Source organism: Delphinus delphis, chromosome 19, assembly GCF_949987515.2.
Source record: "Delphinus delphis chromosome 19, mDelDel1.2, whole genome shotgun sequence".
Taxonomy (NCBI): Eukaryota; Metazoa; Chordata; class Mammalia; order Artiodactyla; family Delphinidae; genus Delphinus; species Delphinus delphis.
In genome coordinates, this window is record NC_082701.1 from 13,423,333 (window position 1) to 13,450,438 (window position 27,106).

The window sequence follows — 27,106 nt, forward strand, 5'->3', positions numbered from 1 at the left end:
AAGCAGGCTTGACAAGCTGATTCTAAACTTTTGCAGAAATCCAAAAGACCTAAACAGATGTGAAAACAATTTTGAAAAGGAAGAACAAAGTTGGAGGACTTATAATACCTGATTTTTTCAATAAAACGACATTGTAGCTTTATCACTACAGCTGCTACAGTAATCAAGACAGTATGGATTTGGTATAAAGATAGATAAAAAGAACAATGGAACAGAACAGAGTCCAGAAATGAAATGGATCTATATTTCTTTCAGTCATTGATTTTCAACAAAAGTGCCAAGGTAATTCAATAGGGAAAGGATAGTAACAACCAGTTATCATAGGGGAAAAAATGATCCTCAATCCTTACTTTACATCATACCCTCAAATTAACTTAAAAATAGATAACAGATCTAAATGTGTAAGATAAAACTATAAAACTTCTAGGAGAAAACAGATAAGAAAGTCTTGGGGTAGAAAACAATTTCGTAGGTTCTTAGATGGGACACAGAAAGCCTAATTCTTAAAAGGAAAAACTGGAAAATGGACTTTATAACAATTAACAACTTCTGTTCATCAAAAGGTAGTTTTAGGAAATTAAGAAGATAAACAGGCAAACTAAACTGGGAGAAAGAACTTACATACAGAATTTAGTTTTTATATCTAAAAACTCAACACTAAGACAAAGAACTTAATAAAAACAATAGTCAAAAGATTTGAACGGACACTTCACACAGGAAGATATATGCATGATCACTGAGCACCTGAATAAATGTTCGACATATTTAGTCATCAGGGAAATGCAAGCTAAAACAATGAGATAGAACTACATGCACACTACAAAGGCTCAAATTTAAAAGACGATTCCAAGTGTTGTAACAATACAAAACTACTGGAACTCTCGCAAATTGCTCGGGGGGGAGTGTAAAATGGCTCAGTCTCTTTGCAAGACAGTTTTGAAGTTTCTCACAAAGTTAAATGTACATGTATTATAGCACCCAGCAGTTCTATCTCTAGATATTTACCCATGAGAAACGAACACAAATGTCCGTGGTGAGACTTGTACACAAATTTTCACAGCCATCTTTACTCATAATAGCCAAATCCTGGAAAGCAATCCAAATGTCCATCAATGGATGGCTATATAAATAAACAATTTTGGTTTATCCATGCATTTGAATACACTACTCAGCAATAAAAAAACTGAATTATTGGTATAAGCAACAACACGGATAAATCTCAAAAACATATGATGAGCAAAAGAAGCCAACCACAAGAATATATACTGTATGATTCCATTTATATGAGGTTCTAGAACAGGGGGAAAATCTAATCTGTCGAAAGAACAGATAATTAGATTACTAACCTAAAGAAATTACATGTGTAGTTGCTTCAGGGAGGGGGGGAATGATTGTAAAGAGGCATGTGGAAACTGTTTGGGGCAATGGAAACGTTCTAAACTTGACTGAGATGGTTTTTATACATTTCTCAAACTCATTGAATGTACACTTAAATGAGTGTACTTTATTAGATGTAAGTAATATCCCAGTCAAGTGGATTTTTAAAGTATAATGTCTCTAATAAAGTAAACTCAGTATTTAGAAAAAACTTAATCTGACTTCACTCCATGATGCTTTTTGAAAATATTATAATTCTGGGTTTACTGGACAAGCTCCATAGCAGAAATACCAGAAATGCTCAGTATTATACATTACGCAACATCACCATCCTCAGAACGTACTATTTTCACCGTTCTAAGTTCCCTTCCAGTCCCTATCTATACACATATATAATTTTTCTACAGCTATAATTATAGCATAAGAAGAATACAAAAATAACTTAGAATCAAACGTGCAATTTTACCATATATGCACAAATTCAAGTCGTGCATTTTCCTCTGCTGACGGCACTTCCAACAGAACCCAGAACCCAAGTGCTGCCGACGCCCCACCACTGCTTCTTGCTCTGCCCCAGCTCCACCCCTTTCTTCCTGGAGCCCCGCCCCTGCCACTTGCTCTGTCCTGGGGGAGTGGAGGAAGGAATTACCTTCAGTTAGGAGAGAAGACAAGAATTCCCTCCCACCAGCAAGAGATTGGCAGGAAGGGGGGCGGAGGGAGTCTCGGTGGGAGGACACGCCCGGCACTGGCCCTGGTCCTGGTTCTGGTCCTGAGCCGGACTGGGGTCCACCCGGAGCACATGCATGCAGAGTGAACCGCGCCCTCTCCGGGGTGGAATCCACACCATCTTTCCTTACAATTCTGCCTCCTCTTCTCTGCAAGCCCACCCTGGCTGCAGGGCAGGCAGCTCCGACATAGTGCCCACCGGGGCCCAGGACACCCTGTGCAGGAGACAGAGACCTCTGCTCTCACAGCCCTCGCAGTTTGGTAAGACAGAGAGGGACAGCAAAACGAGCAGTAAGAGTCAGATTCTGCAATGGACAAGATGACCGCTCGGACCTCAGGAACACCATGGATGGAGTACCTGGGACAACACGGTCCAGCACTGACCTACCTGAGAACCAGAACGTGGGAAAATGCAAGTTCTTAGGTGGAGGCCACCCAAGGCCCACACAGCCCACGCTGGCCGCCAAAGAACCACTTTGGAGCTCATTAAAGCTGAGTCTGTCGGGGAGCCCGGGAGTGTGAGTGCCTGCAGCAGCGGGCCCCCAATCTCCGTCTCCAGCAAGCTCTCTCCCTGGCCAGCAGTTTCGGAACCAGTGCTGGGAAGGAGCAGCTGAGCAAACACCCGGGTCATCCCCCTTTCCTAAGCCTTAAAATGAAAGCACTCTGTACAAATAAAAAATATCTCAAAAGCTCACTACTGTCTGAGGCATCATTTTTTTTTAAAAAAATCAAGTTTAGTGGCACTTAGCAAGAGCAGAGCTTTCCAGGCACAACAGGTTATGGTGCTGACAAAAACAAGAGTGTGTGGCGTGCCGAGGGACTGGCCTCGAGGGAGTGTGAGTAGCTACGGTGCCGAGACGTCTCAGATCTGTCTTCAACTATTTTCTGTCTTTCCTCTGTTCAAGGAAAATCTTTCTGAACATGAGTGCTAACAATAAGGACTATTTCTTCTTTCAAAGAACCGGAGTAGGGCTTCCCTGGTGGCGCAGTGGTTGAGAGTCCGCCTGCCGATGCAGGGGACACGGGTTTGTGCCCCGGTCCGGGAAGATCCCACATGCCGCGGAGCGGCTGGGCCCGTGAGCCATGGTCGCTGAGCCTGCGCTGAGCCTGCGCGTCCAGAGCCTGTGCTCCGAAACGGGAGAGACCACACAGTGAGAGGCCCGCATACCGCAAAAAAAAAAAAAAAAAAAGAACAGGAGTAGAAGAGTCTACACACATGGATATTTACCGATCGGCAGCTGCCATCAAGTAAGGGGTCGCCCATTCCTCCACCTCATTAAATTAAGGTCGTCACCTGTTTCTTGAGCCTCCTTGGGAAGAGCCACCACTAAAATCACACGGCCCTGTTCCTGAGCCAGCTGATACCCTCCAGGCCTTGGGTCTGAAACACAAGCCCGTAATTTTTTTCTCGGGAAAGAAAAGGTGGGGGAGAGCAGAAAGGAAAGACTGGTGTGTTCGGAGAAGGAGAGGCAGGCAGGGCTGGGCCATCCTGACTGCTGCTCCCAGCGTGGCCCCTGCAGGCAACAAACCTCCGGGCTTTCAGGACCGGAAGTCTGCAACACAGCGTCTTAGTGAACCCAGCTAAGAGCACCCTGCCACCTACCAACCCCCCGTACCACACAGCGGCATCAACACACTCAAATTAGTCGATAAAGTCTGTAAAAGAATTTCTACAGAAAACTTTGAATTTCCTGTCAATTATTTATTTTAAGGGAGGGGGAGTGTTTGTTTACCATGTTACACTGTTGAAGACAGAAGGAAAAGTATAACTTTAAAACGTGGCAAAATTGCCTTTGATTTTAAAACAACTGAAGTTCAGCTCAATTCACATATTCACATGAAAACGCACAACCTCCTGCCCACCAGCAGCTATAAGACAGGGGTGAGGACTCAGGGACAACGAGGCTGGCAGGGAGAAGGGACCTGGAGGGTCCCCAGTGCCCCATGCTCTGGTTCCTCCTGGCCTGGTTGCACCTCTCCTGGGGCTTCCAAGCAACTTGTCTCCTGCTTTGGGGGGCAACAGTACTTATCCACGGAGCTGAAATTTCTAGGTGACATGCCTGGAAAAGCAGCAGCCTCGACCTGTTCCAGACCTGAACGCACAACATCTCTCAACTGTTTTCTAAAGTTGTAGCAGATTATCTCTAGCTGATTCCAATATTCTTTTCTGAATGATCCCATGCTAAAATTGACAAGTCAAACATAAAAATCAGGTGGCCACAGGGAACGATATTCAATACGCTGTGATAAACCATACCGGAAAAGACTATGGAAAAGAATATAAATATGTATAACTGACTCACTTTGCTGTTCAGCAGAAATTAACACAACATTGTAAGTCAACTATACTTTAGAAAAGTTTTAAAAAATTAGCTGGCATGCGATGCAGAGACAGGAGAAACAAACTTCCTCACTCGGCTGGCAACATCTGCATTTAATAAGTTACTGGCCAGTACCCCATTCCAAATATAGTGAAAATAACACTATTCAGTAGCCTCGTGGTAACCACCATGCCCTGTGGTCAAATGCTTTGCTCTCAAAAACCCTCAAAGTAAAGTGCGTGGTCTCGTGTTCCACTCCCAGGAGGGACGTGGCGGGAGGCACTCAATCCTCTTCCTGCTGTCTCAACATTCCACCCCCTCCCCACACGCGCAGGGAAGAATTGGAGGGGAAATAGAAATACAAACCGCTAATATCTACATCAGTCAATGCTTCAACTTACCAGCAGTTTGGAAAAAATGTTTAATGGCAAAAGAGGCCGAAATCACTTTTTCAGTCACCTGCAAATCAGTTACTTAAAAGATCCCCCCTTCCCCCTCCCCGGCCCACCACCCAGATTCTGTGCCGGTTCCTTCTCTGATCTCACAGAGAAAAAAAGCCAGACTGCGGTGGGCACGGCATGGGGAGGACTCAGGCCTGACCCAGGCAGGACCCTGCTCTGTCCCACGCTTCCTTTTAGACCCGAAGGTGAACGGGGTCAGGGCAGGGTGTACAAGAGCCAGGAACACGAAGGTCCAGGACAGTCCCTCCTGAGAGCGAGACCTCCCCCCGCGTGTCCAGGTGGCCGAGCAGCTCTCCCAGTTGTCAGGAAGGAGACTCCCTGGGGCCTGGGCAGGCAGCCTCCTCCATTCCCCCAGCACCGCGTCCTCCACTAGCCCCAACAGCTGGAAGCTGGGAAACTCAAGAGAAAAGCCCAGTGGATTCAACAGATCCCTGCTAGCATGTAGCGCCGTATCTTAGATCACCCTTCACGTGGATCTTCCTGCAGCCAGCTTAGGAACTGCCGCCGTGCCAGGCTATCTTCCAGGCGGGCACCCCCGTTTCTAACTTAAATACAGACGCCATCGGAGGTACTGTGCTGCTTCTCTGCACTGTAGCAGAACACTGTTCCAGGACCCAAGACGGACGGCAGGCGTGGGTGGGTGGGACGGCGGGCTCACAGCCTCCATGGCCTCAGTGGAGCACACTTCACGGGACGACAAAACCTACTGGGTATAAATGCCTGCTTGGAGGGAAAAGTGGGGACAGTCCAGGAAGCTGGCCCCACCATGAAACGAAGATGACTTTGGCAAATCTAAGTGTGTTGATAACACTCCTGGAACACGGAAGACCCGGGCTGAGCCTCATGGAAGCCTCCTGTCCTGGATGTGGTGAGGGAGGCCCCCGCTGCCCTCTGACAGTCAGCATGGCCTAAGCCACCTTCTGCAGCCAGGCAAGCAGATGCTGTGCTGCTGAGAGAGGGAGTGGGGAGGTGACCACAGTGCTGCAAACACGGGGCCGAGACCTCGTGCTTGATACCCTCCAACAATGAACACATCGGCCAGCCCAGAGGGCAGCAAAAGGCCACAACTGCACAGGAGCTTGAGGGGAGAGCAGCCAGCAGCCCCAAGACCGAATGCATGCTCCAGGAGCCTACAGGTCCGCAGACACCCTGGGGAGGGCTGGGGTGCCCAGGCGCACCAGGAAGGTCAGCAGATCTGCCGGGAGGACTGGGGAAAGGGGTAGCCAGGCGATTAATTTCTCTTCACCCCTGAGGCTGGGAAAGAACTGGGTTTTGAACAGGTCAGAAACCCAGGACACCTGGAAGCAGGTCTCTCCCAGACCCAGCAGAGGCCACCCACCCCCGGATAAAAGGGCTCAGTCCCAGGAGTGGAGACCCCACACCTCCTGGCACGCCTGCTGCCACAGCCCCTGGATGGTGTGGCCTGGCCTCCAAGGGTGCAGAGTCATAAACAAACAAAATCAACCATTAATGCGCTTACGAGGACCCAGGACACAGAGCGAAGTGGCAGCTCTCTAGAGCTGCCGGAGGAGAGGACAGAAAAGAGGAGCTCTCAAAGGTGTCCTAGAACACGGAGGAATGGAAAGCATAACATCTAACTTCTAACAGCAATGGCGAAGATGAAAGAGGTGGTCACAGCCCACAGCTGAGTAAATGAACTGGAAGGTCGAACTATAATATTCAAAGTTACAGAGGAACAGAAATCAAAAGGGAAGTGAGCAAACTGTAAGACCCAACATTCAAACACGAGAAGCCAAAAGAAGAAAACAAGCTAAGAGAAGGAAATTAAGAGCCAATATAGAAAAATTCATCTCATCTGAAAAAACCTTGAGTCTGTACTTTGGAAGAGCTCGCCACGTTCCAGAAATGATTCCTGACACACACAGAAAAATTCCCAAATTCCAAGAAGATGGAAAAAATCTTAGAAATCTTTGGTAAAAAAACATATTTTAAAAACCAGTAAGTTCCAACTGACACAGAAAAAGCATGCAACAAAATCCAACACCTGTCCATGATAAAAATTCTCAGCAAGTTAGGAACAGAGGATGACACACAACGTGAAAAGATACTGCTTCCTCCCAGGACAGGAGGAAGTGAAGATGTCTGCTCCACGTGCATGGAAGTTCCAGCCAGAGCAATAAGGCAAGAAAGGCAAATAAAAGGCCTCCAGATGAGAGAAGAAGAAATAAAACTGCTCCCATTTGCAGATGATGTGATTGTCCACCTAGAAAATCCTCAGGAATCTAATCTAAAAACCTAGAACCAGTGAGTTCTACAAGATCAACACATAAAATAATCACATATCTATATACTAACAACGAACAAAGAAATTAGAGATATTATGTCCACAAACAACTGCTCCAAAGAAAATGAAGTATGTTGGTGCAAACTTAACAAAATATGTACGTGATCTGTATCCAAAAACCACAAAATGCTGATGAAAGAAATCAAAGACGACATAAGCAAATGCAAAACACATTTTTAGGAAAGGCCACAGACACCCCCTTCTAAGTAGAATTTATTTCCTCATGATGGTGCCCAGATCACACAGCGTGGGTCCTCTGTCTGAAGGCCATAGGCCAGAGCCCCGCAGGCCCTCGTGGGAGGCACCAGCCCCACTCTGCATGGGTTTCTTCTGGGGCAAATCCCTGTGTCCCTGAGCTTTGTGCTTTGCCTCCTGGGCTTGGAGGGACTGTCTCCGCGGACTTCAACTTCCCACAAGGGGATGGGTGTCGACCTCCTGCTCACCCGAAACACTGCTGACAGACACCTTCTGAGATAATCGGGGTCTTTGTGTGACTTGCTTTCTCTCCAAAACAAATATCCTTGGACACATCTGGGACTAGGAGTGACACTGAGGTCACCCCGGGAGGCCCTTCCAACACTCTGGAAAGGCACTATTGGCCCCCAGGCAGCAGCCTGCAGGACAGCTACTAAGAGCACACTCTTTGAAGGGCTGCACTACAGTGATGGGCTCTGAAAGTCAATCTGTAAACAGACTGAGAAACTCAGAACATCGCTCTCCATGGAAATGACAGCCAACAGGATGGCTGGGTTCCAAGATAAGTATACAGAAGTATCTAATTCAGTCTAACGGAACCATTTAAATTGAACACATAAACCCGAACTCCACTCATTCATTTAACAAGTATCTATTAATACCTACTATTTGCCAAGTTCCAGGTGCTTCAGAAACATCAGTGATAAAACGGGGCCTATTCCCTCCTGTGTGCAGCTGGCATTCTATCAGGGAAGGCAGACAATGACGATAATAAAGAACGCAGTACTGAAGGGGATAAATGCTGTGTGCAGATCTGAAGTGCTGGAGGTGGGAAATCCCAGGCGCAGGCAGGCCCCACCACTGCACAGAGGGGTGAAAGCATCACTGAGAAGCCGGAAGGGATGGTGTGTTGGGTAAGGCAGGTGCACGAGAGAGAGAAAGGGCAGGGCCCGAGGGCGTGGGCTGCAGGAGGTGAAGTGGCCGCTCTCAGGGGAGGCTAGGGAGGCAGCAGCGGCACAGGGCCTGAAGTCACCTGAGCTCTGGCTTTCGCTGTCTCCGTCTGTCTGTTCGCTGCTGTATCCCTTGCACCCGCTGCTGAACCTGGCACATCCAGGTACCGATTTGCTGAATGAATGAACTCCAGTCCCAGGAGCAGCATGGGAGCTGGTCTCCCCTGATGTTGTCACTCCTAGTGAAATGTGTTCTGAATCCAAACACGGGCACCAGACTGCATCCCAGGTGGCTAACAAGTCAAAATGCAACCTCGCTGCCCCAGCAAAGGGGCCTCATGAACCCATTCTTCATGCAGAAATGGTCCATTCTGATGCACCATCTGTGGTTGTGCAGCGCTGGCATCACTCCCGTGCTGAGACGGAACACAGCGGGCACACTCGCACCCAGCCTTCACTGGAGACCACAGCCATCTTCTTCCCACAAGTACACACTCAGGGGCCAAGGCCTGTTCCCCGCAGACCCTGCCACCATCCTCACACTCCGTTCCCAGACAGGGAACGCCTCCTTCATCAAGTGACCAGAGGGCATCGTCAGGGTTGGGGCAAATCAAAATCACAGGCACCCAAGGAGACAGTGAGGAGAAGGCAGCACCCCTTCTGAGATTTCTGGACAGAGACACTTGGCCCAACACCGTTACTCAGTTTTAAGGGCATTCTACAAAAGTGCCTGGGAATCTTCGAAAACATCAAGATGAAGAAAGTCAGGGAGGTGCTGTGGAATGCTCCAGAGGAGGAGATGAAAGACTCCCAGGTAAAGGCAACATGGGTTCTGGGGCCCTTGGATGAAACGTGAATGAGGTGGGCACTAGTATCAGCCACCTGTCGGCGAGACATTCCTGCTCTGGGTCGGAGGAGACGTTCTTCTTTACAGGAAACACACACGGAAGTACTCCGGGCTGATGGGTGCAATGCTGGCCTTCAAAACAGAGTTTTTGGTACTATCCCTGCCACTCTTCTCAAAGTTGGAAAAAGGAAAATGGGCAAAAAGATGTAAACACGTGTCACGAAAAGAGGAAACTCACATGGCCAACTGACATGGAGTGAGGCTGACCAAGCTTGAGATCAGGGGGCACAAATCAAAGCACAGAGGGGCTCCACTCTGCTCCCACCTGCTGGACAAGATTTAAGAGCCTGAGGACACCCAGTGCTGGGGAGGCTCGGGACCCACAATGACCTGCCAGAAGGGATGGACGTCTCCAGCCACATGACAGCAGCACAGCTCCTCTCCCACAGACGAACCCGCTCATCCCCCGAGTCCTGGACGCTCACTTCTGGGTGTGAATACAAGAGGAACTCTCATACGTGTACAACAGGGGGCGCGTGCAAGAACGTCCACAGCAGCTATTCACAAGGGCAAGAGCGTGGAAGCGGCCCGGGTGCCCGTCAGTAGGAGAATATGGGTGAATACACGCAGTGTGTTTGCCCAGTGGAATGTTGTACAGCAGACGAATGAATGAGCTGCAGACAATAGAGAAACAGAATGGAACAGAAAGTCTGGAAATAAACCTACACTGACATGGCCAATTGATTCTCAACAAAGCACGGAGGCAATTCAATTGAGAAAAGAAAGTCTCGTCAACATTGGTGCAACTTAATATTCATATGAAAAAATTAACGCCTGCTTCCTACCACATGAGACACAGAAATGAACACAAGGTGGATAATGGGTCTAAACATAAAAGTAAGAAAACAAGAGAATAACTCTTTTAGGGCAAGCAGAAACTTCTCAGAAAAAAAAAATTTAACTATAAAAGAGAAAAATCAATAATTGGAACTTCATCAAGACTTAAACTTCTGCTCATCAAAAGACACCATTAAAAAATGAAAAGGCAAGCCACAGACAGGGAGAAAATACTCAGAACACACATCTGACAAAGGACTTGTATCCAGAATACACAACAAACATTCACAACTCACGAATAAGACAAACAACCCATTTTTTAAAAAATAGGCAAAGATTTGGACATCTCACAAAAGAGGATTTATGAATTGCCCATAAACCGATGAGAAGGTGCTCAACGTCACTAGCCATCAGGGAATGTAAATGAAAACAAAGGAGACGCACTTCACATCTGCTAGAATGGTTGAAACCAAGGCTGACCCATCAATGTTGGGAGAAGGTGGAGGGACACAGAGCGGCCATACTGCACCCGTCAGGTCCCTTCACCTGCAATTCCTCAACTCCGCCCCTCGGTATCTTCCCAAGAGAAAGGGAAACACACACCCACAGAAAGACTTACATCAGGATGTTTATGGCACTTTTATTGAAATAACAGGGGACTTCCCTGGTGGTCTAGTGATTAAGAATCCGCCTTCCAATGCAGGGGAAGCAGGTGCAATCCCTGGTCAGGGAACTAAGATCCCACATGCCGTGGGGCAACCCAAGCCTGCACGCTCTAGAGCCTGTGTGCCACAACTAGAGAGCCTGCGTGCCACAACTACTGAGCCCGCATGCTCTGGAGCCTGTGCGCCACAGCTAGAGAGAGAAGCCCGTGTACCGCAACTAGAGAGCCCGCATGCCTCAACTAAGACCCGATGCAGCCAAATAAATTAACTAATTAAAAATAAAATAAAATAACCCAAACTGGCAACTGCTCGAATGTCGACCAGCAGTAGCACAGAAACTAACTGTGGTAGCTTCACACCACGGATTAAAGCACAGAGCGACCCACCACCCCTCACAGTCACGGGGGACCACGACGTGGCGTGGAAGCTAAACGCAGGTGCTCACACCATGTGGCTTCACTCACGCTGTCTGGAAGCAGCTCTGGATGACGGAAACATCTTCCGCCCTGACTGGGCTGTTAGTTATAGGGGTGTATAAAAGTGTCAAAACCCTCACATTGCTCACTTTGTACACAGTTTTCACGCTGAAATCTTGCATTTCACTGTATATAAATTTTACCTCAATTTAAAACAACAGGATGAACTATAATGACGTGCAACGACATGGATGGACCTTAACAATTTAAGTTTAAAAAGTTCAAAAATATTATATACAGCCTGGTACTCTTTTTATAAAGTTAAACACAACTGAGAACTTTTAATTGATTTTTCTCAGATTTGCATAGATACCAAAACGCTCAGCAGGGGGTGAGGACAGGGCATCATGTGGCGGTTGCCAGGAGCAGAAGTCAGCATAACGAGGTTGGAGCCGGGAGCTCACGTTAGCCTCGGACAGCAGGCTCACAGGTGCCGAGCATTATCAAAATAAACATGCAGGCACAGTCACGGACACAGAAGCAAACAACAAGACGGATGCATGGACCAGTGACGAGGAGGCATCCTGAACCCAGGTTCAGGGTTCATCCAGTTTTGTGCCCCTGAGACCCTGGGACCTAAATTCACAAAGAGGAAAAGAAATCACCATGGAAACTGGAAAACAACGATGATAACTAAAATTTCTGCTCAGAACTTATGGGACACCCCACAGCTGTCATGAGAAGAAAACAATTGCCTTACATTGCACTTCAGAGAAGGGAGGGGCTGCAAGCAAGGAGCTCGGGGTCCAATTTAAGGTCAGAGGTCGAGCACCAGGATGAGCCTGAACACAGCAGAAGAAACAAAACCACAAAGATGGAAAATCAAAGGAACAAAACAAATAAACGTAGAGGAAAATGAGCCCAAAGGGCAGTGGTCAGACAAAAGAAGTGTAGCCCCACCCTGGAGGAGCCCTGCACCCCCAGACCTGGAGCAGCGCCTCACCCCCAGACCTGGAGGAGCCCAAGGGAAGACTGCATACAGATAAATGTTCTCAGAGTGCCTTAAAGTCACTAAAAAGAAAATCTATAGTTGAGTATACACTACACATACAATTATGTGTTCTTTTCTCACCCATCATAATCATCTGTCATGTTATTAAAAATTCTTTATGAGCATTACAGTAATTCTCTCATACAGATTGACCACAATTCACTTCACTGTTAATCTACTATCCAGTATTAACTTGTTTCCATTAACTAATTTTCCGTCATTATAAATAACACTAAAGCCTCTTTGTACATAAATCATTTTCAGAATTTCAAGGATACCTAGAAGTGAAATTCAGGGTCAACGGCACAAGCATTTTTTTTTTTTTTTTTTTTTTTTTTTTGCGGTACGCGCGCCTCTCACTGTTGTGGCCTCTCCTGTTGCGGAGCACAGGCTCCAGACGCGCAGGCTCAGCAGCCATGGCTCACGGGCCCAGCCGCTACACGGCATGTGGGATCTTCCCGGACCGGGGCACAAACCCGTGTCCCCTGCATCGGCAGGCAGACTCTCAACCACTGCGCCACCGGGGAAGCCCGGGCACAAGCATTTTTAAAGTTCTTAATACAAAATGCAAAATTATGCTGTCAATGCTACCAGTTCACGTTGCATTTCCAAACACTGAGTATCTACATTTGTAGAGAACTTTGTTAATTTGATTTTTAAAAGTAGTATCTCAGTTAATTTAATTTGTGTTTGATCACAAACGATGTAACATTTTTTAAAGGTCATTGTTTGCATGTCTACCTCTGAGAGTATCAACTCCTGTCCTTTCCTATTTATCTACCACTCATTTTTCTTTGTGTTTTCTCACCAACTTGCATGAGTTACTTCTATTTAAGGTTATTAATCTTTTAAGCATTGTATTTGTCAAGACCTTCCTAGCTTATCTTCACTTTGTTTATACGTTTCTCTGCTGTGCAATTTTGTGTCTATATGTAACCCTATTTATCAAAAATCAGTTCCCTCATTAGGTGCTACAGCAATTAAACAGCAACGACTTATCAACCTGAAAGGCCGATTGTAACGTATTAGAACAATGATTTTCAAGAACCACACTAAAATGTAATACCTCTTAATTATTCAAAACATATAGTCACACGTTTTAAATAAAACAAAGAGTTACTTACCGAATCCAAAAAGCAAAGGTAAGATCCTGAGCTCTGTGCTATGGCTTGATTTTTAGAATATCCGACTGTTTAAAGAAGAAAAGGAAAAGCTCTTTTAGAATTCAATTTTCAATGAATTCTCTTTCATAAAATTCAGTGTGATGCACACAGTAGGAAAGCTAGGAACATTCTGCACCACCAACTAAAAAATCAGGCCTCTTTAGAAGAAACTGATGGAGTAAGTATAATGATAAGAGACAACAGTCCACCCAGTACCAGTGTTAAAGCAGGATGTGCTCACAGGAGGAAAATAAAGTCAGCAAACATTTATCCAGTACAGCACTAAGCTAAACCCTGGGGAATACTTTTAAAAAACAAAATTACAATGTCCCTGAATGGAAGGACTTGAGAAGAACTGGCAGGAACACTTTCTATAAAGTCTCTGTTGATAAAAGTCACGATACGGTTACCCGGCAGTTGGGGCCACATACACACGTGCGATCAGCTGGTAGAAGCTCACTGGACTGGACACTTTGTGGGCAGTTACCTGAACACGTATTTCAGTGATGAGGTACAGGCCCTGTCAGTGTCCACTGTTCCTGCACATACTGGGACCCCCAGCTCTTCCGGGAGGTACAGACCCTACTTCACCAAGACATGATCGGCACAAGAACCCCTCTTGGGATGGAAAATACACCACGCGTATGAAAATACACAAGGAGGATGGACAATCGTGGCCGCACGCGGCGTGGGTGCCCCTTGCACCGCCGAGCACAGGGAGCAGGCACCATGTGGGGACGGCACACGGAGCACAAAGGCAGCAGATTCACCTGCGCACCTGGAAATCAGGGAAGCGGTTTCCCTTGGGGAGGAGGGCTTCTGGGCCGGTGATGTCGCTCTTCATCAGGGTGCTGGCTGCACGGTGTGTTCAGTTTGTGAAAATTAATTGAGCTGTACAAAGATGATAGGTGTACTTTTCTGTATGGATATTATATCTTAAGAAATGTTTTAGAATCCTTGCCTTCAGAGATTAGACCTGAGTTGGAAGGAGAGGTAACCAACAACCTATATTAAATGCCAAATGAACGGTGGGAAGCTCTAGGGAGGCTTATGGAGAGAAGACGAGACCACGGCAGAGGGGGCCAGAGAGATGACGCGAGTTTACATCGAGAGAATGGGGTTCTGAGTGATGAACTGGGCAGTGAGCAGCATGGGGAGGAACGGCAGCTTTCAAGGGAGGGCAGCCAGGATAAGGCTTCCGAATAAGGAACAGAGCGCAGAAATGAACACACAGCAAGCTCGGTCTACATGCTGAGGGCGGGGCAGGTTAGAGGAGGCACTTAGTCCAAAAGAGGGGACCAAGGGGCCTTCGAGGGGCACAGTTCCCACCTTCCCTAGAAAGGAAATTCTGGTGCCTGAATCGTATTACAGAGACACTTAGATTTGGTGCCACCGAGGAAAGTCGCACAAAGCAGAACAGGTGTGGGCAGAGTTAAAACAATAAATCCCTCTTACTCAGAGCTGAGACAACCCGAAAATTGTTGGTCCCAGGGGACACCAGCAAAGTGTCTGCCCCAGGCCTCACCCCAGGTGCTCCCCAGTTTTCCGCTGTAAGGGGAACAGGGAGAGAAGGCAGGTCCCTCCTGTTACTCAGCCACTTTCTGGAACAAACCACACTGCAACCAGAAGTAAGGACCTTGGCCCTCATGCAGGGCGTCAAAGGGTGTGACCTAGAGCAGTGCCTTTGGCTGTTTTCACATGAGGTAGCACCTTAATTTCCAGCATTAATCCTAGAGCTTAGCCAACCCAAACCAGTTAGCAGGACAGTCACAGATTTCAAAGAACCACAGGTATAACAAGCAAGAGAAGGAAATGCACACAAGGGGAGACAGGGGCCTGGCTCCTGACCTATAGCAACTATAGGTAAATCTCCATCATCACCACAAAGCAAGGCAGGCCCAGAGAAAGAGCTCATGGAATCAAAACGAAAAATGGGAAAAGACACGCTGAAATTAACAGGGGCTGTGTTTAAAAAGTGGTTTTATTAGCGTTGGGTTTTAGAAGGGGAAATATCAAACCCAAGAATTTGGGTAATGAAGGAAAATGCATCTACTAAGGAAGCTGAAAGTTTCTCACGATGAATCTTGTGTTTGGCAAAGATAAGGAATTTGCTTTAATATTATTGCCTTGAAAAGTCAAATGTTTGTGCCAGGGCCTGATGTTTGGGGAGGTCTGTCCCTTTGTGAGGGGAGTCGGTTGTCATGGCCACAGCAGGAAAAACTCCCGCCTCGGTGCGATATTAACATTCCTTACTCTTGGAGAGACGAGGGTGGGATTGTGTTTTATTTCAATTTTAGCAAGTGACCACATTATTAAGAAATGTTTTGCTCTATTATGATATGAAATAATAGTAAATGAATCTTAACCCAATTTAAATACCCAACACTCCTGAAAATAGACACTTTGGATCTACATTATCCAATAGTCGATATAACATTTCCTATTTAAGAAAATATTGTTCTAGGAAAATATGTCCTTTCTGACATAATCCAAATTAACTGTTTTATTATGTGTAACACAGGATTCCCATGAATTCGCTTGCTTTATCCAACTTCAGTGAGACAGCAGAATCATTTCTTCACAATGTTACAACTTACTTTTTTATTATTTATAGAATACATACAAATACGATATGGCTCAAGTTATATCTACTCTTTAAAAAGTGTTTTATGAATGATAAAACTTGCTTTTAAAGTGGAGATTAGACAAGCAATCGCAAGTCATCAAAATGCCTTTAAATTACTTCTGTTCAACTATGGAAGATGCGAAACATCTTAATTAAAGAATATTTTGAAAGGTTGCTCACAGTAGTTTCAAAAACCACCATTTGTTTACACACATTTCAGAAGCAGGTTGAAATGGATGTCGCACAATAACTGACGTATAAAAAATTTTCTATTTCAAACAGACTAAAGATAATGAAAACAAGAAATAATTCGGGGGAATATACTAAAAATATGCATGAGACGGAGGAGGAGGAAGACAATAACAGAACAGCTGCTAAGACTTCTCAAGGGCCCACCGTGTGTGGCCTCCTCTGGAACCCGGCACACATCAGCTTGTCTTACGCCCTCCCGACACCCACACGGGCACCTACTGCTACAGCCTGTTCACAAAGAAGGAAACGGAGGCGCGGGGTGGGTGCAGTGGACCCAACCCCGCAGCGGCTCCAGAGCCCCCTCGCTCGAGCACCTGCCCTGTCGCCCATCCTCGGCACCTCAGAGGCTGCACCAGAAGGCAGGACCATGTGCTGCCCTCACCTACCACAAGGCACCTCTGCGTGGGGTCACTGTGCGATGTCAGAGAACACGGTCTTTCCACAGGAACCTTCTAAAATAGCAGGGAAAAGGCTTTCTTCTTTTAAAAGACCAAGATTTTAAAATTATTTCTGATTTAACAATTTTTTCTAAACTATTTTAGACAATTTTCTGCTTTCCTAAGTAGAGTGCACTGGCTGCTGTTGTGAGGAACGCAAGGCAGGGCAGGGGAGCACTTTCTGGGAGAGAAGTCTCTGCTTCGTTCTCTGAAGCCCAACTATTTCTTAGCCCATTTTCACCAACATCCACCCTCTACTTGCCCCCCTTCCAAAAAAAAAAAATGCTGGCAGGAAGCTGCAAAAGGTAAAGTGAAGGGCACCTGCCCTGGCTGCCCTCAGTGGAAGGAGATGCACTTAAGCCCCTCGTGGAGAAGCACACTATCTTACTTGAGCGCCAGTGTTCAGAGATGCTTAAATCTGTTTGAGGGCCCAGAGAGCTCGATCTCAGCTGTGCCATCGAGGGGGGCAGTGTGAACTCTGAGTAAATCAGGACTCAGGCGAGACCCACGTGAGCTTGCAAGGTGCACAAGCAAGAATCAGCAAGTGAGATCCACTGAGTCCCCCGACCACCCAACACCAGCAGAAAAGAGCAGAGAGAAAGCGGGAAGATGAGAAGGGGTCTTGGAGGACAAGAGGCATCTAGAAAGAGTAGAACTGCCTCTCCCGCTCACACCTCTCCCCTGAGAGCTACCTTGAATGCTTCAATCCTATGCCACACCCTACTGACCCACCCACCCACCTGGAAAGGATCTGAGTAGCTGCGAGCCTTTGTTTTGGCAAGTCACCCGCTGGGTTCGAACAGGATCTCATAGCCGAGCTAACACCCCCCTGGATCTCATCTGAGGGGTATTCCAGAGGGATCCCAAACCTTCAGCTGTGTCGGGAGCTACAAGGTTCCCTTAAGACCAAGCTCACTACGGAGGTGAAGCTACACCATTCCTGAGGATTTTAAAGGAGTGGTTCTCAACCCTGGATGCGCTTCAGTATGTTTTGGGAAGCTTTTACAACACGCATGCCATGGTTGCACCCCAGACCGATTACACGAGAACATCTTAGGGTAGGACTCAGGCATCAGGACTCTTAAAGCCTCTCCAGGCAATTCTAACATGCTACCAAAGTTGAGGACTACTTTTTAAAGAAAGACATGACTCCTAAAGCCTATAGGAACCTGTCCACCAGCCTATCATCTGCCCTGCCTCTACCTTCAACCCCACCAGCCACAGTCTCAGCATCTGTCCTGCCTCCACTTTCAGCTCTAGCAATGTGTGCAGGCATATGTTTTCAAGTCTTATATGAAAACTGTAAAGTCAAACTACTGGAAGCACACTAGATTACAATTAAAGCTAAAAATGCAAAGTGAACCATTTTTACAGAAACAGAGGATGAATGAAGAAACAACTACAACTTGGCCCACCATCATGAAATTTCAAAACTCAAAACATAAAGAGAAAAACCTTAGACACTTTCAGAAAAGATGCCTTTAAAATAACAAGAATCAGACTTACATAAGATTTCTTACTAGAATCAGGGGATACCAGAAGATAATGAAGCAACTCCTCCAAAATTCTAAGGAAAATTATTTTGCACCTAGAATTCTATACCCAGACAAACTGCCAATTGAGTATAAGTACAAAATAAAAACATTTTTAGACATGTAAATACTCTAAATATTTTACCATCCACATACTGGATATGAAAAAATCACTTGAAGAAGTACTTAAGAGAAATTAAAAAGGAACATAATTAAAAAGAAAATTAGGGGCTTCCCTGGTGGCGCAGTGGTTGAAAGTCCGCCTGCCGATGCAGAGGACACAGGTTCATGCCCCGGTCCGGGAAGATCCCACATGCCACGGAGCCGCTAGGCCCGTGAGCCATGGCCGCTGAGCCTGCACGTCCGGAGCCTGTGCTCCACAACGGGAGAGGCCACAACAGTGAGAGGCCAGCGTATCACAAAAAAAAAAAAAAAAGAAAAGAAAAGAAAAGAAAATTAAATAAAATAAAAAGAGAAGTAAAAAAAAAAAAAAAAAAACCCAAACAATGGTGCATGCGTATACAGTAGAAGGGAATAAAGCAGAAGATTTTTTAAAGGCTCCATAGATTCTGACACCTGGGAATCCCCTCAGTGTGCAGCACCGGGTTAGCAGCAGATTTATTTCAGTTCCTCCTCCAAGTCTAATCCACTAGGTGGTCTGCAGTGAATAACAGTTACTTAAAAAACCATTAGTGCTGTTTTTGCAAGGTTTAAGCTGTTGGAATCAACTAAGTCAAGTACATAAAACAACAAGAGTTACAGAACAGAATGTAAAGATTATAAGCCCTGACAATATAGATATATTATGACAAACCAAAACTCTGAGGGGGGAAAAAAGAGAAAGGGAAGTGTGAAGAACCTACAGTGGGCTAAATGTTTCCTCTTTCATAGCAAGTATCAACTGACACTGTGAGTTAAATAAATCCAGTAGGAACTAAAAAACACGGGTTGCTCCTAGGGCGTGGAGCTGTTACATTTCATTGCAGACCTTTCTGTGTGCCTGAATTTTCTTTTTTTTTTTTTTAACCACAAACTGGTATTAAAAAAAAAATCTGTAATTAGTCAAAGTAGACATTTATTCGTGAAAATAAGTAAACGGTTTTCCTGCTATCTAAATGCAGGCTGTGAGGCTAGTTTACACGGGAGCTTGAGGCAAAAGCGGGCTGAACTGCTCTACACAGTTATTGCTCTCATGAAGCTACATCAGCAAGTCCAAGACCTTCTGTTCTCAACCCTGAGCCAGACATGTAACCCACACAAAAAACTACAGACCAACGTTCCATATGTATATAGATGTAAAAATCCTTAAGAAAACCGAATAATTGCATTGTATGAAAATACTATAGTGTTATGGCTGGTTAGTTCTGGCACTGCAAGAGTGGTTCACTGTTAAGGAAAATACTAATGTAATTTACTACAATAAAAATGTTAGGAGAAAAACATAGGCAATCACCTTAACAGACAACTAAAAGACGTCTAATAAATTCTACACTGACGCCTCTTTTTTTTTTTCCTGGCTGCACCATGCAGCACATGGGATCTTAGATCTCCATCAGGGATCAAACCCACGTCCCCAGCATTGGAAGTGCAGAGTCTTAACCGCTGGACCAACAGGGAAGTCCCTGATGCCTCATTTTATGAAGGCTTACTAAATTAGAAATATCAAGTTACCTTGATAAAGGTATCTATCAGAAAGCAACAGTAAATGTCATACTTTTAGCACTGAAACACTACAAACATTCCCACTAAGCCAGCATAATAAAAGGATTCATTAATGTGATTCCACATTGTTCTTCTACCCCCCAAAAAATATATGAAAAATAAAGAATAAATTAGAAATAAAGAAACAAAATTATAATATTTATTCAGGATTAGATTACCTAAATAGAAAATCTGAGATAATGTGAAAAACCATCAGCGTTGGACAAGACAGGGAACCAGTGAAACTGGTAGTCTACCCTCTCTACCCAAGTCCAACACTAGAAACAAAAGGAGATCATAGACTCTGAACTTCCGATTTAAAAACTGCAAGAACCTCGAGAGGAGACAGAAGGAGGTTGTACCCTGACGTGGAAGGAAACCCAAATACCACAGTCCAGAGGCTCGCTTGGCAAGAACTTCTGGATTGTGTTCTTTCCTCCACCCGCCACTGTGTGGGGAGCTGACTGCCCGCCCCTCCCTCCATCGCTGTGAAGCAAAAGAACAGCAGGTTCAGGAGGCAGCACCAGGACTGGGAGAAGCTGTTCCCACAAACACAGAAGACGGCCATTTCAGGCCTCCTCCTTCTCTTCTCCCTGTCCACTCCAAAAAGGAAAGGAATTGCACGGAACAGAGGAAGATGGAAGGATGAACAGAAGGAAGGGAAGCGGGGGGTGGGGGGTGGGCAAAAGCAGTACAGGCAGGTTACCTAAGGGGCACGCTCACCTGTATGGGGAGGTGCTCTGGGGGCAGCAAGTAGGGACTAAAGGAAGGATAATAAAGCTTGTGATGAAATTTCTTCATCACAGGATCCACCAGCCAACACTCAAACATGCCAGATAAGGACATACAAAAGGTAAAAGAATTCATCGTCAGTAGACCATCACTGCAAGAAATGTTTTAAAAAGTCCAGGCAGAAGGAAAATCATAGAAGACGGAAATCTGGCTTTACACAAATAAAGAGCACTAAAAACTAACTATATGAGTAAATGAGTAATTTTCTTTCTTATTATTTAAATCTCTTAAAAAGATGATTGACTGTTTAAACTAAGTTAATACCAACGTTTGTGGGGTTTATGGTACATGTAAAAGTAGAATGCATGACAACAACAGCAAAAAAGGTAAGAGGGGAGAAAAGGACATGTACTGTCATGAGGTTCTCACACTATATGTGAAGTTGTACACACATTTGAGGGGCGGAACTTGGTAAGTTGACAGTATATTCTGTAAACTCCAAATCAACCACTAACAAGGCAAAAAAGGAATTATAGCTAATAAGCCAACAAAGGAGATAAAATAGAACCAAAAGAAATTTTGATTGGAGCTGGCCTGACAGCACAAGTTCCACAGACTGCTTGCCAGCAAAACTGGTAAAAATTATTTTTTAATAATTCAATTTTTAAAAATTATTTTTAAAATAATTTTTAAAAAACCCAACCATTTACAGTCTCTGGAAATGGCCCTAACACACAGCAAATGAAAAAAATATTTATTCAAGAAAATCTACTAAAACTTAGTAATAGTGAGGGTCTAGGTATGTGAGCCAAGACCTGCTCCTTCCCTCCCCCAAGAAGGAAACTCCACCCCAGACAGGTACAGCCAAAAATACAGGGTTCCCTCTTCTGCTAGGCCCGACAGAAAGCTATTTTTCTGGGAGAGATAGGGCATCAGCATTTCTCATCCTGGCTCCAGGTACCTGTTGCTGAGGCTGCGTCCCAGGCAAGTGCAGTTGAAAAGTGGGGCTCCCTTCTCCCACTCAGCCCCCATGCTGGGATGGACTCTCTGTCTACACTGGGAATGGTATCACCAAGGACACTGGGGACCCAAATGCCCTTGCCCTAGTTTATGGGGTGGGGGTTCCATACTGAGAGAGACATGGGGTAACTGCCCACCCCCTGCTTCATCTGCAACAGGGTGTGAAGGTCAAGCCCTAGGGTACACCCAAAACAGTGGTGAGAGGCAGCTGGTAAAGGAGATTGGTAGATTCATTGGCAATATAGGCTAAACTGTGGGACGACCAGTTTGCTAGACATAAACGGGTAAGAGACAGCTGAGAAGAGCCCTCCTGGTGTCAGAACAAACTTTAAACACTGACCTCAAGAACTATTCCTTTGAAGGAATATGAATTCACTTGAATTATTCTTATATAGCAATTTATGCTCTTAGGTATTGTTGAAAACAGTAAAGCAGTCAGCAATAAGTGGAGCTTGACAGCTGGGTGTGGTCAGGGAGAGAGAGGCCAGCCCACACCACTGCCACCTCAGGGTGACTGTGGGTACACCCAGCGCTGTATTCCTGAGAGAGATCATTAGAGGTTTCACACTGCAAGGGCAGGGGAGCAGACTTTACTAAAATTATCCAACCAGTCAATATACAAGCAAACAAGTCAATAATAATAACAAGCCTAGTCGGGGTGGGGGGGACCAGTACCCAGAGTTACTATAATATATTATCTAATATGTCCAGTTTCCAACAAAAATTAGGAGACATGCAAAGAAACAAGAAAGCATTACCCAGACACCGAATAAAAAGAAGGCCCAGAAACTTCTAGTGAGAACATCACGGTGTCTGATTTAACAAAGACCTCAAAGTAACCATTATAAATATGTTCAAAGACTTAAAGGAAACCGTAATTAAAGAAGCAAAGAAAGGTATGAAGACAATGTCATATCAAATCAAGAGTATCAATAAAGAGACAGAAATTATTAAAAAGGATCAACTGGAAATTCTAGAGCTGAAAAGTATAACACCCTAACTAAAAAATACCCTGGAGGAACTCAACAGTATATTTGAATCGGCAGAAAAATTAGCAAACTTGATGGATAAAAATAATGCAATCTGAAGAACAGGGAGAAAAAAGAATGAAGAAAAATAAACACGACCTCAGAGAAATCTGAAATACTATTAAACACACTAACATATGCATAATAGTAGTACCAAAAGAAAAGGAGAGAGCAATAAGCACAAAAAATATTCAAAGATATAATGGCTAAAATCTTTCCAAATGCAGTGAAAAACATTAATCTACACATTCAAGAAGCTCAACAAACTCCAAGTAGGATAAACTCAATAGATTCACAACTAGATACATCACAGTAAAAACACTGAAAGCCAAAAACAGGGAGAAACTCTTAAAAGAGACAAGGGAAAAAAAAGGAAATCTCAATAAGATTAACAGTTGACTTTTCAGCGCCAACAATGGAGGCCAGAAGGCAGTGGGATAACATATTCAAAGAACTCAAAGAAAAAACTGTTAACCAAGAATCCTATATCCAACAAAACTATCTTTCAAAAATAAAGGAGAAATTAAGACATTCCAAATAAACAAACACTGAGAGAAATTGTTGTTGATTCACCTTACAAGAGATACTAAAGGAAGTTCTTTAGATTAAAAAGATTGACCCCAAGTGATTCCAGGGAGTATTTCAAATCCATGAAAGAAAAAAAGAGAGCACCAGTAAAGTAACTGTTAATTATAAAAGACAACATAAATCATAAATGCATATTTCTTCTCCTTTCTTCTGCTAACTGAAGTAGCAGTAGTAAAAAAAAAAAAAATTGTATAAAACAATATGTAACAACCCAATCAAAAAATGGGTGGGGGCTTCCCTAGTGGCACAGTGGTTGAGAGTCCACCGGCCGATGCAGGGGACACGGGTTTGTGCCCCGGTCCGGGAAGATCCCACATGCCACGGGGCGGCTGGGCCCATGAGCCATGGCCGCTGAGCCTGCACGTCCAGAGCCTGTGCTCCGCAACAGGAGAGGCCACAAGAGTGAGAGGCCTGCGTACTGCAAAAAAAAAAAAAAAAAAAATCTACGAACAATAAATGCTGGAGAGGGTGTGGAAAAAAGGGAACCCTCCTACACCGTTGGTGGGAATGTAAATTGATGCAGCCACTACGGAGAACGGTATGGCAATTTCTTTAAAAACTAAACATAGAGCTACCATATGATCCAGCAATCCCACTCCTGGGCATATATCTGGAGAAAACCATAATTCGAAAGGATACACGCACCCCAGTGTTCACTGCAGCACTATTTACAATAGCCAGGACATGGAAATAACCTATATGTCCATCGACAGAGGAATGGATAAAGAAGATATGGTACATATATACCATGCAATATTACTCAGTCATAAAAAAGAATGAAATAATGCCATTTGCAGCAACATGGATGGACCTAGAGACTGTCACACAGAGTGAAGTAAGTCAGAAAGAGAAAAACCAATATTAATGCATATATGTGGAATCTAGAAAAATGGTACAGGTGAACCAGTCTGCAAGGCAGAAATACAGACACAGATGTAGAGAACAAATGTATGGACACCAAGGAGAGAAAGCAGGGGATGGGGGGTGGGATGAATTGGGAGACTGGGATTGACATATATACAATAATATGTATAAAATAGATAACTAATAAGAACCTACTGTATAGCACAGGGAACTCCACTTCACTGTACAGCAGAAACTAACACAACATTGTAAAACAACTATACCCCAATTTAAAAAAAATGGTACAAATGAACCTATTTACAAAACTGAAATTGAGTCACAGATGTAGAAAACAAACTTATGGAAGGGGGAGTATACATTGGGAGACTGGGACTGACATACACATACTACTATATATAAAAGATAACTAATAAGAACCTACTGTATAGCACAGGGAACTCTATTCAGTGCCCTGTAATTACCTACATGGGAATGGAGTCTAGAAGAGAGTGGATATATGTATATGTATGGCTGATTCAGTTTGCTGTACAGCAGAAACTAATACAACATTGTAAATCAACTATACTCCCAATAAGAAATTAATTAAAAAAACAATATGTAAGTAATGTATTATTGGGTCTATAACATACAGAAACTCTGAATCTGGCAAAACTATCCTTCAAAAATGGAGAAATAAACACATTTGCAGATAAACAAAAGCTGAGGGAGATATTCCCTAACAGATCTGCCCTACAAGAAATGCTAACAGGAGTCCTTCCTGCTCTAATGAGAACACTAGACAGTAACTTGAAATCATACAAACAAATGAAAAACATTGATGAAGATTACTATGTAGCTAAATATAAAAGCCAGTATTATTTTACTTTCAGTTTGTATTTTTCCCATATGATTTAAAAAACACATTAAACAATGATTATAAACCTATGTTAATGGGCAAATAATAAAGATGTAATTTGTGACAAAAATGATATAAAGTGGGAGGTACACAGCTGTACAGGAGCAGAGCTTTATACACTATTAAAGTTAAGTTGATGTTAATTCAAATTAGATTGCTATAAATTTAAGATGTTAATTGTAATCCCCACAGTGATGACTAAGAAAATAACTTACAAATACACAGAATAGGAAATGAGAAGGGAATAAAAATGGCACACTAGTAATAACCAATTACACACAAAGGAAAGCACTGATGGAGGATTGAAGAATAAAACAGATAGACAGCATATAGAAAACAACAGCAAAATGACAAAAGTCCTTCCTCGAAAGTAGTTACTTTAAATATAAATGCTCCAATTAAAAGGCAATGATTGGCAGAATGGATTAAAAAAACACATGATACATTTAAATGCTACAGGAGACTCATCTTAGATCCAAAGGCACAAATAAGTCAAAAGTGCAATGATGGAAAAAGATATTCCATTCAACCAACAACCAAAAAAGTGCTGGAGTGATTAAACTAGTACTAGGGAAAATAAACCCTAAGTCAGAAATTGTTACAAGAAACAAAGGACACTATATACTGATGAAAGGGTCAATCAAGAAAATATAACAATTATAAAACTATACACATCTAACAAGAGAGCCCCAAAATAAATGAAGCAAAAATGAACAGAACTGAAGGGAGAAACATAATTCTACTATAGTAGTTGAATACTTCAACACCTCACTTTCAATAATAGATAGAACATCAAGACAGAAGGTCAGTAAGGTAATAGAGGACTTGAACAACACTATAAACCAACAGACCTAACAGACATATACAGAACACTCTACTCAGTAACAGCATTGCATTGCATTCTTCCTAAGTGCACATGCAACATTCTCTAGGACAGACCACATGTCAGGCCACAAAACATATCTCAAAAAAATTTTAAAGACTGAAATCAGATTAAGTATCTTCTCTGACCACAATGGAATGAAACTAGAATTCAATAACGGAAGGACAAATATGTGAAAATTAAACAACCTACTCTTAAATAACCAATGGGTCAAATAAGGGAAATTAGAATATACTTAAGAGATAAATAAAAATACAGCATACCAAAACTTACAGGATGCAGCAAAAGCAGTGATCAGAGGGAAATTTATATATAAATGTCTACATAAAAGACATCTCAGGTCAACAACCTAACTTTACATGTTACGGAGCTAGAAAAAGAAGAACACATTAAACACACAGCTAGCAGAAGGAAAGAAATAATAAAGATCAGAACAGAGGTAAATGAAATAAAGACTAAAAAAACAACAGAGAAAATCAATGAAACCAAAAGTTGGTTCTTTGAAAAGATCAACAACATTGACAAACCTTTAGCTAGACTAAGAACCAATAAGCTTCAAATTACTAAAATAAAAAATGAAAGTGGGCAGACTTCCCTGATGGTCCAGTGGTTAAGACTCTGCACTTCCACTACAGGGGGTGTGGGTTCGACCCCTGGTCAGGGAACTAAGATCCCACAAGCCGTGAGGCACGGCCAAAAAAAAAAAAAAGAAAAGAAAAGAAAAGAAAAAGAAAGTGGGTTCATTACTGCTAAACTTAACAGAAACCTAAACAGATTATAATTGAATATTATGAACAACTGTATGCCAACAAATTAGATAACCTAGATGAAATGGACAATTTCTAGAAACACACTAACTCTCAAAACTAACTCAAGAAGAAGTAAAAAATCTGAACATACCTATAACAAATACAGAGATTGAATCAGTAATCAAAATCTCCCAACAACAGCAAAAAAGCCTAGGATCAGACAGTTCCACTAGTGAATTCTACCAAACATTTAGATAATTAACAACAATCCTTCTCAAACTCTTCAAAAAAAAAAATAGAAGAAAAGGAAACACTTCTTAACTCATTCTACAAAGCCAGCATTACTCTGATACTACAGTCAGACGGAGACATCAGAAGAAAGGAAAACTACCTACCAATATCCCTTATGAATATCTATGTAGAAATCCTCAACAAAATACTGGCAAACTAAATCCAGCAGCGTATTAGAAAGATTATACACCATG

At 43.7% G+C, this 27,106-nt stretch overlaps 1 protein-coding gene across 4 annotated transcripts in view; it reads right to left on the reverse strand.

Annotated features, from left to right (window-relative positions):
- Positions 1-27,106, reverse strand: part of B3GNTL1 (UDP-GlcNAc:betaGal beta-1,3-N-acetylglucosaminyltransferase like 1) — a 119,254-nt gene that overhangs the window by 85,816 nt on the left and 6,332 nt on the right. For all 4 annotated transcript variants that reach the window (XR_009517132.1, XR_009517131.1, XM_059998743.1 and 1 more), the window contains one exon: positions 13,276-13,340. Coding sequence is in view for 2 of the 4 variants with exons in the window: in XM_059998743.1 (XP_059854726.1) it covers positions 13,276-13,340 (65 nt within the window). In the remaining 2 variants the exon portion in view is untranslated. The remainder of the gene's footprint in view (positions 1-13,275; positions 13,341-27,106) is intronic.